At 38.9% G+C, this 19597-nt stretch overlaps 1 protein-coding gene across 3 annotated transcripts in view; it reads left to right on the plus strand.

The window, feature by feature from the left end:
- Brat (tripartite motif-containing protein brain tumor) overlaps window positions 1–18956 on the plus strand; it is a 62103-nt gene extending 43147 nt beyond the window's left edge. For all 3 annotated transcript variants that reach the window (XM_083094500.1, XM_083094499.1, XM_083094501.1), the window contains one exon: window positions 10871–18956. In XM_083094500.1, the coding sequence (XP_082950626.1) occupies window positions 10890–13424 (2535 nt within the window). In that variant the 5' untranslated portion in view covers window positions 10871–10889 and the 3' untranslated portion in view covers window positions 13425–18956. The remainder of the gene's footprint in view (window positions 1–10870) is intronic.
- The last annotated feature ends 641 nt before the right edge of the window (window positions 18957–19597 follow it).

Below are 19597 nucleotides of genomic sequence, written 5' to 3' on the forward strand. Positions count from 1 at the left end.
TTTCAGGGGCCGCCGGCCATCGTTGAAAGATTAATCACAAGGCCGAGAGGTGCAGCTTCGACATAGCATTTTCCTTCCTCACAACCTGCCGCAACCATAAATCCTTCATTGCTTTTGCAAAATATATTTCGAGACGCGAAGCCGGGAAAAGACTTCGGAATTCTTCGTGAAATAACGATTGATAAATGTAATAAAAAATGCTAATAAATGTATCCGCTAGTTTTAATAGATTGGAATAAGCGGAAGAAAAACGAAACAATTTGAAGACTTGAAATAAAAATACATCATAAGAGCTTCAAGAAATATAGAACGTGATTAATGATGAAAGAATACGTTTTGTGCGAAAAATATCCTTTATTTTAAAATTATTCTTGTGACATATCCAATCTTGTTTTTATTTCTACTCTTCAATTGTTTCTTGCTTTTCTCATTTATCTCAGTCACTAAAACTTGCAATCATTTATCTACGTTTTTTATTGCATTATATCAAATATCTGGAAATAAAATAAAATCTTGATATAAAATTCAAACTGAAATCCCATTAAAATAAACTTGATTCAAAGTATTTATTAACAAGAATAGATTTAAATAGAAAAACAGATTTTATTATATCTGAATATTTGCTTGCAAAGTTTCACATTTCTATCGGGAAATAATCGACAAATTCGTGTCAATGGCTTTGTTATCAAAGTTTAGCCACTTTATTCCGCTCTATAGTAATTTGCGAATAATTTGCATAAATTCGCCCTTAGGCTCTTCTTAGAACGAGGAGCGAGTGAAACTGGCTACAGTATAATGCAGGTAATCCTAAAGGCTAAGTTAGCACAAAGTGTACGGTCGCTCTTTATTACTTCACCGTGAGAAATTGTTCGCGCAACGAACCGCATTACAATTAGCAATTAACATTGCGGCGGCCGTATGTTAATTATAATAATAACCGTGATACGCGCACAACCGCTCTGAACCTTAATCGCATTTCGTACCCCGGAAAAATAATAAAATTTGTTATTGTTAACTTTGGCCGGAGGTTTGAGCCAGCGAATTATCCGAAATACTCTGCAATTTAATTATATTAACTGCAGAAACGCGCTTTATATTATTATTATTATTATTATTATTATTACTGTTATTATTATCTTCTCTTTGCATATTTTTCTTAATCCTGAATGCGCCAAAATTATAAAAATTAAAAAATCTTAATTAGAATAAATTTTATTTATGTTAGAATAATCATCTTATAATTATTTATTGTTTTTATTTTTGATTATTTTATATCTAAAAAATATACACTATTTAGAAAATTGATAATATAATTATGGAGAATAAATATATAAAACAATTATATGTATTAAAAAATAATAATTTAAATATAAATAATAATTTTACGTAAATTTACAAATTTTAAGCAATGTAACAGAAATATACATATCTCTTATAAGAATATGTTTTCTAAGTCAAAATTAAAAACTATAATCTTAAAATTATCTTTATGAACACATACATTGTAGATATATTTTGTGACAAGCTCATTCATATCCTACGTAAAAGCGTATCGTTTTTTTTTTTTTTTCTTTTTTTATGTTGCGCTCGCATCCGCGATTCATGTCCTGCGGGTCGCATTGTATAAGATTCTTAAGGCACTCGATCATGGTACAAATACAAGAAGATGACGCATGCGGGCGACGTTATAATGTTGCCCCCGATTTCCGTTAGGCGTAATTATTTCTGCCGCTATTAAGAGAGTCGGGTATTCTCTTTCCTTCTCATATTTCATGAAGAATGGAGCTTAAACTTGGTCTCACGGACATTTTTATAGCATTAAGAAAATATATTAAATTAAGAATAATGAAAATTTTATTAAGTCTTAAAAAATCTTAAACCATAATTATATTATACATAGGATATTTCATTTTCCACTTTAATGTTGAGCAATAATATAAAAAGCAATAAAAAGAACAAGCAGCATAAATCATTTACATAATAATTTTATTTTATATTTTATTTTATATTTTCTCTCTTGACGCGTAAAAATATAAAAATATATAATGCTGACAATATAATTTAAAATATAATTTTATTTTCTGAGAGAAATGTCAATTAAATTGATTTGACTTAACCAGGTCATGCTTGCTACATAGTTTGCATATCTTAACTTTATTTCAGTCTTCTTGGAAATTGTAAATTTAGAGAACTTGAAGTTAAAATGATTGTGCATCTCTTTCTTCGTGCTATCCATAGATTGCACTTATTCTAGATAGAAGGGAAACTGTCTTCGTTTATGACTTCGAGCTACCTTCTTTGTCGCTTCTCATAATCATTAGCGTTCCACAGGTGTGTGCTTTTTTGTCGATGTCTCTTGTAAAAGTTCCTTGTTTTTTCTTGTTTCTCCTTCCTCACCGGATGAATTTAAAATGACTATCCTCCTGTGAAGCTTTTCATGTTCTTCTGCTTAAAATACAACAACCTAAAGTGCCACTTCGTTATAAATTCACATGTGAACACAAGTCACATTACACAAGTCTGTTGCATTTATATACGTGTCTTTCCGCTGGTTTTTGTATTTTCATTTCAAACTCACTTATTACAAAATCTTAATATCAAAATAATCAGTATCGCGCAATATTTATAAGTAATTATTATATATTTTTTTCAAGGAAAGTTTTAAAAATAATGTATTATATATTTATTGTATTTATTATTTTATTATATTTTTTTAAATTATATTATATATTTTATTAATTATATTTTTGTAAAGAAAATTTTTTGTTTTTTCTTATTTATATATTTATAATAATATATATTTATATATTTATTATATTCTTTACAAAAAGTTTCTATTTATTATAACTACTCTCAAAATAAGGAATTCACTTACCGCGATTGCTTTAGCCTTCTATAAATTTCCTACTATTTTCTCTTGTCTAGGTAAAGTATTGCAGTTTGTATAACGAGAATGACATGCACGTAATTACAACAATATTTTCAATACTCTTATTCGGAGATGTCTAATATATAAAAAGTTGTTAGTTTCTCTATAATAACATATTCCGAATATGTATCTTTTGCAGTAATAGTTTCTTCGAATCTATCTTGTACATTTATATTGATCGTAGGTTGTATAAATATCGTCTTATTACACACTTCTTGAGAAAGTGTCGCATAAAGCGGGTATATATTCTCATCTTTATTCTCTCTATCTTTAGTTAAACGAGCATAGTCGCAAACCGACCATTTTGTCTTTAATTATACGAGAGGATATTTCGATATATACATAGTTCCGCATTAACCGTAAGAATCGTTAATGATTGCCAAATTACTGTCTACGCTTCCCAATGGCACATTTTTTTTTTAGAAGCGCATCCGAGCTTGTAATTACGGTCGTTGCAAGAATTAACCTCGTCTATCTAACAAACAGAACCAGTTGTGTCTGCATAACAAGTATAACATTCCTATTCATTACGTGCACTGATGTTGGAACTAATCCCTGTTCGAATATACATAATTAGGACAGAAAGCAAGCACCTCTCTTTAATAGCGAGGAGTTTTTCGTTTGATATAAAATTTTGTAGAGATAATTTTGTTCAATAATTTTAAAACACACTGTGGGTGCACACACGCCCACATGCAATTTAAATTGGTATTTTTATATTTAATCAATTTCACGTTTCAGAGAACTGCAACGTGAAATGCGACATTCTTGATTATTTATATTATGAAAATATCTGAACAAAAATTTTGAGAGAGACGTTAAAATAATTTATATTAAATTCTGCGTATCTCCGTAAATTGCATTTTTCTAGAATGTTATTTGTGAGCTTAAAATATAATAGAAATATATTTAAGGAAAATATTTAAACAAAAAACAACGAGAGCCAACCGTTAGGGAGGGTCGAGACTTTTGAAGTAATGTTAATTATTTGATAGTCTTAATTGGAATCTTACTTAAGGAGAGTGCTTCGAGCTTGTTTCTGAAATTGGTGACTTCCGGTTCTCCCACGTCATATATTCACACGTCACCCTAACATTATGATGATCGATACAGCACGATTGCTTATTTTCAAACGATCATTATTCATTAAACACACACAAGTTGAGTTAATAGATAATATTACAAACTATCATGTGCATCCTAATTTTTTAAATGTCTAAAAAAAAATATGTTACATAAATTTATTTTAAAATACGTGAAACATTTATCTGAGTTATACATTTTTTTAACATCTTTATAACAAAAATCTTGTTGCACTTGATAACACATTTTAAATAACTCAGAATGAAAAAAATTATGAGTTATTTATTATTTATTAATTACACAATGAGATGAAACGCGTCCTTAGATTGAGTTCGAAAACTTTTGAAGCCGATTACGTATTGTCGAGCTGAAGGTTTCAAAGGCAAGGGCACGATCGTGGTAAGAGAAATCGCGGCCAATTCCAATTGGTGTTTCGCTGCGCGCGCGAAAACAATTCTGCCAATGTAGCGCCCTGTAGACGTGCGATTTATCCGACCCACCCACATTTAGCCGTGCGATTTAACGAGCCGTCGTGTAACGGTCGCTTAACGATGATTCAGAGACCGGTCAAATGGTGCTTGAACCTCTCCTCCACTCATCCTCCCTTCCGTTCTTGCTCTCTCTCTTCCTCTCTCTTTCTCTCTTTCTCTCGTCGCCTTTGATACACACGTCACTCCATTCTCTGGTCTCCTCTAGTACACCGCTCTCGAGTGTGATCTCGCCAACTAACAACTCCAAGAACGATACTGCTGGCGGGAAATAATCGTAGTAACTTCCTTGCTTCACGTTTGGTAATCACAAGCTTCTTTCGTTCCTTCTTCATTTTATTTTCAGACATATTCGTGATAGATTAAGCCGCTAAATATATATTTATCGCTGATAAAGAATTGAAAAATAATTAAAAATATATTTCTCCTTTTTATCTACATATTAGTGATATATTTTATACGTAAAAATAATTAAAGATATATTTCTCCTTTTTATTTACATATTTTTTATACGTAATAAAAGTCGCAATTGCATATGTTTGTACGTTTCATCATTTAAATGATTCTTTAGTACGCGTACAAACATTTCAAACATTTCAATAAAGTAAATGGCTTTCTCATAACGTAAAACATTTTTGCAATTGTTTATTATGAAACAGAGAAATATAATTAAGAAAAAATACGTACAAATACTTTTACAAATATTCTTTTCGCGTCGCAGAATCGTTTTAATAATAAAAAGGTGTATCAACAAATTTAATAAAATGAACATATTTAATTAAATATATTTTCTACTGTTTAGAGTTAAACTCGATTCATATTCGAAATACTGACGTGCTTTTATATTTTATTCGTTTAAATCGACATTCCATCTTGTAGCATAATTGAATTGTTTACAAACGCACTCTTGTTATTTGAAGATTTAAGTATTTCGCGAATATCGAAATCTCGTCACAGGATATCAGTTCACGTATAAAATTGATTTTCCACGATTGATTCGCGCGATCTTCTGTCAATGACGAGACAAGTTCGCAGTGCAGTGACCTCTTAGTGTATTCCGCATGCGGAACGAAACGCCCGCGTAACGTCATAACTTCGCGCTCGTAAACCTCTGGCGGCGAAACGAACGGCACTTTCGAAAAGCATCATAGTCCTAATGCACTTTAGAGGGTCAAAATGCATCAGCGGGTTAAATCTCGAATAGAAAAGGATTCCACTTTTGTGTGAAAAGCACTTACTCGATTTAGCATTAAAAGAAATGCTGCTTAAAATACTCAAATGTACTTTATATCATTATATAAGCTGCTAACAATTCATACAATAACTAATAAATAATTGATAATCCTCTTTCTTTCTCTCAATATTATATAAATTATTAATACCATATATTTTTTCTCTATATATATGTATCATGTATTGATTAATAGGATTATCTATATAAAAAAGAAATCACTGCCCTTATATAAAAAGAAATACTTTCATAATGCTAATAGGGGGGGAGGGGGATCAAACTTACATAAAGTAAAAAATTTCCAATATTTTAAACATTAATTAGTGGATTAAAATTTTACATTTCGCTCAAATTTACCATTAATTGATGAGCATAAGAATTCTTGGACTGTTAAATATAACTTTATTAAACATCTGTGCATACATATATATTTAATCAGAGATAGTTTCTTCATATGATGAAGATTAAAATCAACATTGCCTCGAGAATTTATTTCCCTCAATTGGAACGAAAATTTTCCACTCGCTAGAAATCCTTCGGTGTGCGTTGGGACTTAAACGATCTCGTTACAACCACTTCCGTTTCCGTTGTCGACGCTAGCACGCAGACACGATCGATCTGGCGTCTGGTAGGCTTCCGTCTCACTTTATCCTTCCTTCTAGCTTAGAATATTCTCTGCTTTTAGGAATAAAATTTCTTTCTCTTTCAAAAAAACAGAAAATCAAATTTAATTTTTTTATTGCGTCATTTTTATTTTACTGTACATAGTTTATTTTTCTATATATTTATTATATATTATACTTCATAAATATCTGATATATTAGTTTGTCGTTTCTATTTTGACTCAGTTTAGTCTGGAATAATTAATAACCTCTTCTTTTGGAATTTTTTATTCCTTCCAAATATTCTGAAACGTTACATGAGCGATGATACATCAACATTTAGACATGGAACGACTATATATCCATTCTCTAAACGGAATCAGTGTATCGTCATTGATAAACAGTGAAAGATAAACAGTTATATATATAGCTGGGTAAACAGTAAAATCTCATCCGAAAAGTCCAAGGAAGTTAATGATAATGGCTGATAATTCTTCGGTGATATTTTACCGTCATAATCAATAAGACGGGGAGGAGCAAAATGTATCTTTATCGAAAGTCACTGATCTTTGGCGAAATCTCGTCGCTTTAATTAGCCGTATTGCTCTCGTATATCGCGGGTCGTTGCGAAAATATACAAGGCATCTTGGAGCCTTGGCCAATAAATTTCTCCCTATCCATCCCGGTCTCGCACATTCCCTCGCCCACCTTTCCCATAACCGCAGCGCCGCGGCCGTTACCAATCCGTCTGCGGCGCAGGCCGATGGCCTTTTCGCCCGCTTCGTCTCCTCATCTCGTTCCTTGTTCCTCGGCCCGGCAACGTGACTATATCCCGCCACCGCCGCGCCGCGTATCGATCGCGGTCGATGCTCGCCCGACGAGTGAAATAACGTTAATCAAGGGGTGAAGGAGGGAGGGGCAGATGGAGCGACCGCTCCCTTCGTTTGGGGGCTCGCTGAAGAATGATCCGGCAGTGACATTGAAATTACCGATCGGAGTAGTGTACGCTCCCGACTTATACATACACGATGTGATGTGATCGTTGTAAACATTCTTCATATTTAATTCCTCAATGATCAAAAATTGACATAATTTTCCATCCGCTCGCTTTGGATGCTTCCAAATTTGCGATGTTTTTCTCGAAATATCGCGAGTTTTTCAGGATATATCGTGAAGTTATAAAAAATTTGTAAAATCGAGTTTGTAAAGTTAGAATCGAGTTGAAAATGTATCACACAAAATAAAAAACATTATATTTAAATTGTTACAATTTAGAGAAAAAATTATCGATGAATTATCCAAATCTTAGGCATTTTTATAAAAGATATCATAATCACACGTGACATTTCGAATGTCGTTTAAGTGATTCGTAATTACAGTGCTTACAAGCTCGCAATGTCTTGGATTTTTTGAGAATTTGTTTCGCTTTTATATCCTTTCATCATCGAAAAGATTCTTTTCGCTCACCCCGTAGAAAAGCACGCACTGCTTGCCGGGCTGCGTGGAAGGGCGATGCACCAACGGTTACCGTTCCCGAAGGGCGGCGGTTGCCAATCCCCCCTTGATACCCCCCTCCGCTCCACCACCACCACCACCACTCGCGCCAGCGAGTGGCAACGGACTCGACCCTCGTCGGAACAACCCCGGTTCGAAGGGTTGGGGCGGTCGATGCAGCGTCACCATGGTAACCAGACGCGCCGTCCGCCACCCCTTCCCACGGTGCATTCAACCGCGGGGCTTGCGATCCGCGTTCGAATGCAACGGTACCTCGGTAACGGGAATTATCCTCTAGCCAAGGACACGTTTCTCCGCGCCCGTTTCTCTCCCCGCGCGCGTGAACCACGTCGCATTTTTTATTCAACGCTTCATCCCCATCTCGCGCCGCGAGAGAGGAAGAATTAACACGTTATATCCCGTCGTGTGCCGCTTGATTTGTCATACTTGCGCCACACGCGGTCATTGGAAATATTCCTCTATTCTTTCCTCGACGATCTTCGACAATCGCGACGTGCACAGACAGATGTTAAGATAAAATAATAAAAAAACACAATGGGAATATCTGCAATGGATAAAGTTAACAAAAGTATATTCAATATATAAATAAAAATGAATGAATAAATGGAAACGTATGGTCGTGGCTTTTTATATATAACTTGTTTAAATTGTGTTTTATTCACGTAGGATATTTATATGAATGAATTTAACTTCAATAATGGGTATTTAAATTACTTGCAATTTGTCTTTTTTATTACATCATATATTTCGTATTAATTTTTTTACATTTTCGTTAATAAAATATTTCGCGATTTTCATAATCGCGCATAAAATAATCTTCCCTCTTTTTAGATTTTTCAAATTATTTACTTCGTTAAAAAGATTCAAAAAGGATATATATTAATCCTCTTCATGGACTTCATGGACGGATTTGCTGGATCAATTTTGACGTAGCAAAATTTCTTTTATAATATATCGCAGAATGAAATCTGATAATGGATTTTAATTGTATGTGTGCTTTGTATCTTAAATATTTATCTTACTTTTTAAAAAGCCACATTTGTGCCATAATTAAAAAGAAAAAAAGTATTTTTAAAATAATTAATATTTCTGTACATACATGAAATATTTGTTTCGATTATCGCACACATCAAAACATTTTTAAAATATGCGTTACACATGAGTGACCTGACGTTCCTCTACGGGAAGTTAACGAAATGATATGCATCGTTAAATTATTTATTTGAAGTATATACTCTCTAAATATAAATATTCTATCCAGAAGATAGAAAGAAGATATTTTACATGTACGCTATTTTAACGTGCATATTTTTACACTTTTTAACACTACTTTAACGTGCATATTTTTACACTTCATAATGGCGTGAATTCGCTTTCGGTGAATTTATCGCAGCCGCCACGCGTTACGCTCCCCGTGACTTTGTCGGTCTCGGTATGTTAAACGCAGCTTTCCGGCGACCTCGACTCCACGGACGCTTCCCTCAGGAGCGTTCACCTTTTATCTCGGGGAGTTAATCGAAATTCTTGCACGAAGACGGCGCGCGCGCGAGAGGACTCGCGCTAGTGTTGTAACGCTTTGAAAAGCATTTCCTGAAGCAGATGCTCTTTGTTCTCCTAGCTCGCCTCCATCCTTTCCTCTCTGTCTTTCTCCGCTTGGTTTCCCCATCTCGCTCGCGTGTATCGGTTGGTTTCTTGACCGCTTACCTTGAATACAAAAGAAAAATGAATAAAGATGATTTTAATGTCATACTTCTTTCTCTTTCTCTCTCTCTCTTTTTCTTTATTTAGGTTTTATTTTTGTCAGTGACGAACATAGCTTGCTATTCGAAGCTTCTGAGAAACAGGATATTTTCACTTAAATGGATTTCGCACGTCGAGATCGCTGAAAAATGCTTTACATCTCTTCCTCCCTCTCTCTCTCTTTTTCTCTCCGACATTCTCTTTTCTTCCTCCTCGGTGTTTTATCCTCCTCTCCGCTTCTCCTCCCCCTGCTTCTGCCGAGCGTGGAAAAGCGAGCGCGTCGTCGCACGGTACCCGATAAATTCGCTCTGCGTTTGGTGGGAGAGAAGTACGATAACCTTCGCATTCGTGACCTTGGACTCGCGGTCTATACCAGTCCTCCCTCGTTCTTCCTTTTCCTTCGCGGCCGCCGCGCATCGTTCCCTTTCCTCTCCGGCCCCCTTAGACTCCGATCTCACTCCTCTTCTCGCTGCCAGGTGAAACATGGCCGTCCGGCTCGAGCGATTTAATTAGAGGGACGAGTCCTCTGCTTGTCGCGAACCGCGCGAGTAACTGCTACCGCTTCGGGGTTGCAAAGGGAGAAAAGGGGGAGGGAGCAGACGCGTGGGAATCGCGATAAAAGAGAACTTTGAGATAGGAAACGCCGTAATAACGATTACGCATCAACGACTCTGCGACTCTCATTCGAGAAACAGCCACGAGCGATAGTTAAAGATTATTACAACGTTATTATGGTATTATTATGATATTATAGTGGATACCATTATAGATATCATTGTCGCGACGCGATATTCTTTCTGGACGATGGGAGATAAAAATATTTTTAACCCGCTATTAAAACTTTATCTTTTATACAAGTGTAGCGGCAAAAGATGAGGAGAGAGGAATGACACGTGAGCCTTTCAAAAATTAAACCGATCAGCTCTACTTTTTGTGAATTTTTTAATTTTAATACCATAGTGTACTCTAATCATCCATCATTTTGATATTAAAATTAAGAAATTTGCAGAAAATAGAGTTGATCAGCTTAGTTTTTGAGAGGCTTATATATCAACTGAAAGTCTGCGCATCAATAATTAACGACGTTTCAATAAAAAGTTAATCACCAATTAATGGAGAATAAAAAACGAGTATAATGATCGCTAAAATCTTTTACAAATAACAATTTAAAAAAATCGAGCAATAGACCGATTTTTTTCAATCGATAAAGTCTAGAATAACGCGTGTTCTACAGAATCTACGAATGTGAGCGCTGTAAACTAATTCGTCCTTCTGTTTGCAGGGATGCCGGTTGACTGAAGATGGCCTCGCCGACACCCTCGCTGGAATCGCGCGCGAATTCCCTCGGGTCCCCGGTCTCGCTGTCCCCGGTAACAGTGAGCGGCAGCTCGCCGCCTGCTAGCGACTCGGCGATCTGCGACGTCGACAGCTGCGATTTGTGCCTGGACGCGCCGAAGTCGGGCGAGGATCCGTGCCCACGCTGCCGGCTGGGTAGCACCGGCGGCACCGGTCGCACTCGCTGCACCGGCTGCAAGTCCACTGCGGCCGACGCTGTAGCGCGTTGCTACAACTGCGACCAATTTCTCTGTCCGAATTGCGTGATGGCGCATCAGTTTATGCTCTGTTTCGAGGGCCACCGAGTGCTGAACCTGGCCGACTCCAAGTTGGAGACTGTCGGCGGCGGCAGCAACGGCAGCGGCGGCGGTGGCGGCGGCGGTGGTGGTGGTGGAGGTGGTGGCACGATTACCGCGACAACGGAATTGCCCAAGAGCACCTGCAACGGCAGTAGCGGCGGCGGGGGCGGCGGTAACAGCTTAGTGATCAACGGTGGCAGCGGTAACGGCAACAACAGCGAGAAGGTACACTTTTGCACGCGACACAAGCAGGAGATAATCAAGTATTTCTGCCGAAGCTGCAACGTGCCGATATGCAAGGAGTGCACGTTGACGGAGCACGCGGCGCCGCTGCACGACTGTGCTCACATCTCGGACGTGGGCGCGCAGCAGATCGAGGCGTTGGCGCGGACCGTCCAGGAGTGCCGCGCGAAGGCGGCGGACGCCCGTGCGGCTGTCAAAGCGGCGGATCACAGCGCGACGATATTACAGGTGCAGTATCACAAGGCACAGAACGAGATCAACGATACGTTTCAGTTTTATCGATCGATGCTGGACGAGCGGAAGCAGGAGCTGTTGAAGGAACTCGACTCGGTGTTCTCGGCGAAGCAGATCTCTCTCAATGTGCTCGGGCAACGCGCCAACGAGATGGCGGACAAGATTATGCAAGCCTGCGACTTCGTCGAGCGCGTCACCAAGGTTACCACCATTACTGATTTCCTCATAGTCAAGAAGGTCTTCGAGTCCAAGCTCCAGACGCTGCTCAATTACACGCCAAACACGGACATAGCTAATCAGACCGCGGATCTCGAGTTTGTCAGCAATTACCAGGCGATACAAGTAGGCGTGAGAAATACTTTCGGTTACGTGCGGAGTAGCAGTAGCAGCGAGAACAGCGCCGGCTCGATCGGCAAACAGCCACCGATCGCACGACCTACCGCCTTGTCGAGCAATGGCATCGGTAGCAGCGGCAGTAACATCAGCAACGGACCAGGAAACGGAGCGGGTTCTTTAGGCGGTCTTCTGCTAGATCGTACTTACAGTAACGGCCTGATCTCCTCCAGTATGAATTGCGGCTCGTCGTCGTCACCCTCCTCCATCGACACCATCAGCACCGTGATTTCCAAACGCTTCAGCTCGGCCAACAGTCTGGGCCCGTTCTCCACGACGATCAGCGATGTTAATCTGAACGGCATGAACGCCAATCCATACGAGAAATGGAGCAACGGCGGTAGCGACGCTTATCCCGTCGTAACGACGAACGACCACTTTGCAATGCCGTCGGCGGTAGCCGTGGCGGCGAATACCGCGCCCGGCGATTCCGTCCTCGACCTGACATCGAAGTTGATGTCCGCTACCGCAATATTCCCGCCCAAATCGCAGATCAAGCGGCAGAAGATGATCTACCACTGCAAGTTCGGCGAATTTGGCGTAATGGAGGGTCAGTTTACGGAACCGTCAGGTGTTGCGGTGAACGCGCAAAACGATATTATTGTCGCCGACACGAACAATCACCGCATCCAGATCTTTGACAAGGAAGGCAGGTTCAAGTTTCAATTTGGCGAGTGCGGTAAACGCGACGGCCAACTGCTTTATCCGAATCGGGTCGCCGTCGTAAAAACGTCCGGCGACATCATCGTCACGGAACGTTCGCCGACTCATCAGATACAAATCTACAATCAGTACGGTCAGTTCGTGCGCAAATTTGGCGCCAACATCCTCCAACATCCACGCGGCGTCACCGTTGACTCGAAGGGGCGTATCGTCGTAGTGGAGTGCAAGGTAATGCGCGTCATCATTTTTGATCAGACCGGCAACGTCCTGCAAAAGTTTGGCTGTTCGAAGCATCTTGAATTCCCGAATGGCGTGGTAGTGAACGACAAACAGGAGATCTTCATCAGCGACAATCGCGCCCACTGCGTCAAGGTTTTCAATTACGAGGGTGCTTACCTACGACAGATTGGCGGTGAAGGCATCACCAACTATCCTATCGGCGTGGGCATCAACACTCACGGCGAGATTCTGATAGCGGACAATCATAACAACTTCAATCTGACCATCTTCACGCAAGACGGTCAACTGGTCTCAGCCCTCGAGAGCAAAGTCAAGCACGCGCAGTGTTTCGATGTAGCGTTAATGGACGACGGCTCGGTGGTACTCGCCAGCAAGGACTATCGGCTGTACATATACCGTTATGTGCAGGTACCGCCGATCGGCATGTAGAGCAGCGACGCGTCACGACGACGACGATGATCGTCGTGCGCCAGTGTCAATGTTTGTCATCGTATCATCATCATCACCACCATCCTCGTTATCGTCGTTGCTGTTCCACATGATTGGACGGCCGCGCGGGATCACCGCGATCTCGATCTTTCCTTTCACCTACGCTCGCCTGTCTTCTTCTACATCCATCATTCTACCACCCACGCTCACGCGCTCAATTCACCACTGTTGCCATCACCTTCTTCGCCCGCCCCCATCTACGAGACGTTTCACGAACCGCCGACCATTAGAGAAGGGGCGCACCATACGCTCCGTATACGCGAGGGATCGACTCCCTCGAGCGAGTGTCGTTCACGCGGCAAGAATGGAGTTCCCGAAGCGTTCCTCCTGTGGACTCCGCCGTACGACATCATCGGACATCACCGACCGACGGTATGCGAGAAAGCATAGCGCGCGCGCGTTCCCCTTGATACTCCCTCCGCGTCTTCGCGAACGGCGGTCCGTTTCGCGCCGACGAAAAGGAGGTGAGACGCGCGATGCTCTATGCCTAACCCTCGCGACGTCGAATGTCGAGGATCCGCAACAAGAGAGAGAAAGAGAGAGAACGTAATCAACCTTGCTGCCCCGACAAATTCGCGCGCGCTCCTTTCTTCGCGCGTACGCGCCGTATATACGCGTGCGCGTGCGCGATAACTTACTTGTTAATGTTGTTATAATACTGAAAATACTGTTGTTGTTGTTTAGTTGTAGAGCTCGCCGCCGCTAGTCACTTCCCCCCCTCGCCTTCCACTCTGCCCCGTCCTCCTCCCTCTTCCCTTTGCACCCGTTACCAACATTCCCTACCCCTTCCGCTATCCCGCACTAACCACGATCTTCTCTCTGAGACCTCGTCTGATAATCATACACCGAGAAACGCATTTTACACGTTTTCGTTGCTCTCTCCGACGTGGTGGTCGACCAATGTGTCGCTTCCGGTCACCGCGGTTCGAAGCGTCCCCGTGCAAAAGCTCGCGAGGAAAAACGCATTGTCGCGTGAAATACTATTGTTTCATCGTATTTTCCTGAGAGATCCACTAAGGTTCGTAAGATGCAATTGCAACCGTTTGCGCAGATCTTAATAGTTTCGGTTCTCTGGTTCTACGACGAGACGAACGAAACTGGACCCTCTGTTGAACGGCTTGTATGATCTTAGACTTAGGCTCCGAGTTATTAACATACACATACGTCTCGAGCAGCGATCTTTGGATGAATCAGTTTCCCAAATTGTTCGCGCGCTATATGAATGGATAATTGGCTGATCTTACTGAGGTAAAACATCCAATTGATCCATGCGACATTGATATGATTGCGCCAAATAGTTTGAGAAATTATTTAGGAAGATGAAATTTCAATATAACATTTCAGTATAGCGTCGTAGATTTGGGTGACGGGATCGTTGAATCGTGCACAGATGCGTGTTTAATAAAACTTTGTTGATCATCTGAGACCAACGATGATTGAATCGTCGCGAGACTGGTAGATTCCCAATAAACAGGACGTTTATACGTTTATGAATCGATAGATCGAACGGTATCCCCGCCATTGAATTCCCTCTTCACGATTATTTTCGCATCTGAATTTTTTCCCCCTTTTTTTATATAATGATTGTCGACAATTCCTACGGAAATTCATCCTGAGGTGCATTTCGTATTCAATTATGACAGCGACAACGACGATGTCGTCAAACGGTCATCGCGCACGTTTACTACTCCAATTCAATTTACTGTTATCGATTGGTTTTTTTTATTTAGTTAATTTCTATATTTATCTCTCTTCCGTGCATTCGTTTCTGTTACTTCATCGCGACGTCGAGTTTGAGCCGATCTATATTAAATATTTGATCGAACGCACAGTTTTTCTAGCTAGTTTTATCACTAAGATTCGCGTTGATAAATTTAGCAACCGCTCACTTTTATCGGTAAAGCAACGTTATATGTTTAAATTGTTATTCTGTGTAAAAGATACATAAATAATTCACCTTGGCAAAGTACGAGGTCCTGTTGCTAAGTAACTCGCTCACAGATATTGACGGCGCAGATAATTAATGGAGAATAAAGATTGTTTAATATTCACGGAGAGACACGCAGAAATCATCGGGTACTCGTAGAAACTAGAATGGCGTAGTATTATTACAAGGGATGAAGTGTTTTAAGAAAAGAAGTAGAATGCACACTTTGGAATGGCATTTTGAGCGTATCCGCTACGTACAGTCGACGACGTTAGTTCGTCGGAATTTATTCTCGACCCTCGTAGCAAAAAAATGACGCAATCACGCATGTTTATCGTTTATAGAATTATCCTTGTCAACGAACGAAAGCAAAAGGCGAATCAGTTGCTTTCTCCAACTCCCCATCCTTGGGCGAAACCTCCTCCTTTCTCTTCTTTTCTTTTTTTATTTGATTTTATTTTATTATTATTTTTTTTATTATTATCATTATTATTATTATTATTACTCTAGTAGTATAGTAGCGCGTATAGTAGCTATTAGTTGTTTTAGTAAGCGTGTAAGACTTTCCTTTTTTTCACTCTCTCGATAAGTTATCACAGCTACTGTGAAACACATGTCTGTTCTTCTCTGATTTTCGCTTGATTATTGTTGCTGCTTTACGTTCTTGGATTTCGATAAAAAAGAAAAAAACGCCAATGAGATTAAAACTGACACCCTCCGATTCCCTTTCCCCAATCCGACCCGACTATCGCGCAGCCGTTTTAGGTTCGCGTCGGTATCATCGTTTACTCTCAAACTTATAGTATTAATATATTTTGTTGGATAGAGATAAAAACAAAAAATTAAGTAAATCATACACACACGCGGGAATTCCCATAATTCTCCGCCGCGCGACTCCACGCACGTACACGTTTGCTCTATTATTATATTATATTTTTATTAATATTATTGTATTTTTTTTATTATTATATTATTACTATTAATAATGCTTGTGTGTTGCGACTTTCGATGTGACACTTTCAATCGATACGTTATTGAACGCTCCCTTCCCCTGATACTGTGAAGGGAAAAAGGCTAGCTGGCACATAATTCTAATTTTAACCCTATTACTCGACTATGAGGCCTCATGGATTATAGATTTTCGATTACTGAATTATCATCGTTTACGTAAACATTCGGCGCAATTCCGAAAGTTTCGGAGAGTCCTCTCAAGTCGATCCAAACCTTTCGGACTCACGCGCTTAATCATCATTCATGGAAAAAGTTATATCAATCGGAAGATACGATAGATTTTTTATGTAATGAGTGATTAATTTAATCAAACTTTTTTTAAAGATTGAGCTCCCATAACTCGATCGTGCAGCATTTTACTTTCGATCAAGTTTTGGGTATTGTTTCTACTTAAAATAACAGATTTTTAATTAATAAACAGAAATAAAAATAAAAATATTAAATAAATGATTTGTTTATCAGTTGACTATCCGTGATTTGATTAAAGGAACAATAATTAAAATATGCGCAAACGCTTCTACGTCTTTGAATTCAATTTCTCGAAGACGATTGATCGTAATCGAAAATCTTGGGATAATCCATGATTATTGCCGTTTCGTGATTACTTGATTTGGTAGTCGAGATTTGAATAAATAAGGCAAATATTTGTGAGATTAAATTGAAGATTTTTGTTGGCTTCGATTAAAGATTTTGATCTGAAGATTCGAAAATTTTCAATCAGCTATTAAGCATTTATAATGCTCGATCAAAGAGACATACATTGTGATCCAAGTATTTTGTACCTGTTATAAAAATAACAAAATAAATTGTCACTGTTTTTATAAAAATATAGCTTTTTGAGAAAAAAGAAGAAAAAGAAAAAAAAGAACATATGATATATAATCGAGAACAAATGTATGTTCAAGCTTCGACGTTCACGTTAACGTTTGTTTGAATCTCATTAAAATGATGTTTGCACGAATTGTGAAATCTAGAGACGCGAGTTACGATAAACATTTTGCATCATGCGATTAACAAATTTATAATTGACAGATACAGGTACACTAAGGTAATAGAAATAGAGGTAATTGAAATAGAGAAAGAGATTCTTCAATTTCGATGCGAATTACGATTGAATAAAAGACTACCGAACCAGGTGATCGTCGCAGATCTTCGTTCTTGTTTGCCCTCCAGATAAATTCCGTGAACATTCCGTGAATATTTTTATCGATTTTCTTCCTTTGAATCACGAACGATGAGGATGATATTGACGATTAGCTTCTTACGTTCGTTTCATTTGAAAAAATCGATGTTATATTATTCTTGATCGCAAATTCTGGGCATTTCCCGATCGTCCTCGCGCGATTTAGTACGAGGACCAAGCTCTAAGGACAAACAAGAACGATAGAAACAGAGAAAAGGGAAAAGAAAAGAAAACAGAACCGAAGAGAGCAGGAGTCATCGAAAATTATTTTGATCATTCTCGATTTTCTTTTTTTTCACATAACGATTTATTTCGATATCTCTGTCTTAATTTTTCGATCAGCCCCATTTTCGCGCCGTCTCGAGCAAAGCTACCGTCAAGCTCCCTTTTCAATTCTTTGATTCGTCAAGCTGTGTCAATTGCGCGTTTCCGCGTTTCTTTTTCATGTTTTTCTTTTTTTTAAATAACTTGACAAAGACGGAACACCAAGAGAGGACGGCATGAAAGCGGGGGACATTCGGGTATCTTTCTTTTGAATAAGAGATTGGAGAAAATAATATTTCGCGGTGCGAGAGGGGAAAAGGGAAGCTTGCACCGAGCATCACAAAGACATCTGTCCATTAATATTTACATCGCATAAGCATGTGTTGATGCGTAGTTACATTACTGTCTCATTATCATTATACTTATTATTAATTAGTTACTGTATTATTATTATCTGAATGTATATTTAGTTATTATTATATTATTATTACATTATTATAATATTATTCTTATTAATTCAGTTATTGTATCGTTATTACGTTATTATAAAACGCGAAAAAACCGAGGAGAGAAACGATGCGCCACCTTGCCAGCTAGCCATCACTACCAATAGTTTGTCGCATTCAGTAATAATCCGACTGCGTGAGGCGCGCCCACAAGACAAGAGAGATTAAATTCCATTCCTACGCATTACACCTAAATAAGAATCGAGAGATGTACGTACATGCGTGCGTGTATATATGTGAGTGTGTATGTATGTATGATGTATATATGTTATACGTGCCTACGTGTGTGTTTTATAAATTTGCGCGCTCGCGTTATCAAGGGATGAGAGACGCGCGCGAAGATGAGAACGAGTACCGTTTCGACATATTGTCATTTTTTCATACTGTCAGCCTCTCTTCTTTCTTTTTTTTGTATTGGTTTGTTATGTTATTATTATTAATATTATTATAATATTGTATTATTATTATTTTTAGGAGATAAATCTCGATTGTTCTTAATTTAATTGTAAATCGTATTTTTGTTTGTTTTTTAGTTATTTTTTGTTGTACATGCTTTTTAATAATATTTTCAGTTCACATTACGCACGAGCATTGTGGTCTTACTTTTTTTTTCTTCATTCTCTACGTCTCTTCTCTACGCCTGCTGTTTCCGACAACGTCGACGGCCCCCCCTGCGGAAAATCAATATCACCTCTTTTGAGGAAAGTCCATTTTGAAGCACGTCGAATCACAGAAATCCAACTCTTAAGAAAAGTCCACTGTCGAAGCGGGAGGCAGTGATTCAATTATTGATATAGAAATTTACAGTTTTACATGTAGATTAAATGTTTTTTTCGATCTGACGGCATGATTTTTTTTTTAATTGATTACTTATTCATTATTCCAATAATTCTCGGATGATGACTTTTCCATTTTCCAGAATCGTATCATCATGTAACGCAATGCCATATATCGACTGACATTTCCCGATCCGATCCACCGATATCTTCTCATCCGATAATAATCGATATCTCCACCCTCGATCCCTGTAAGTGTATTATATGCGCTTCTAATGCAAGTAGTCGACGAGAAGACCTGTTTCCCCGACGAAGCTTTCTCGCCGATGGTGATCAGTTACATTCCATTATAATGTGTGACGTTACATAGCAATATGTTTCTGTTTGATTATAGACGATGCATTATAATCTATAGATATCTTAACGTAGCTAGTTTGTTGTCCATC

Source organism: Camponotus vicinus, unplaced genomic scaffold (assembly GCF_025532165.1).
Source record: "Camponotus vicinus isolate PSW18456_S1 unplaced genomic scaffold, iyCamVici1.0 SCAF_3, whole genome shotgun sequence".
Taxonomy (NCBI): Eukaryota; Metazoa; Arthropoda; class Insecta; order Hymenoptera; family Formicidae; genus Camponotus; species Camponotus vicinus.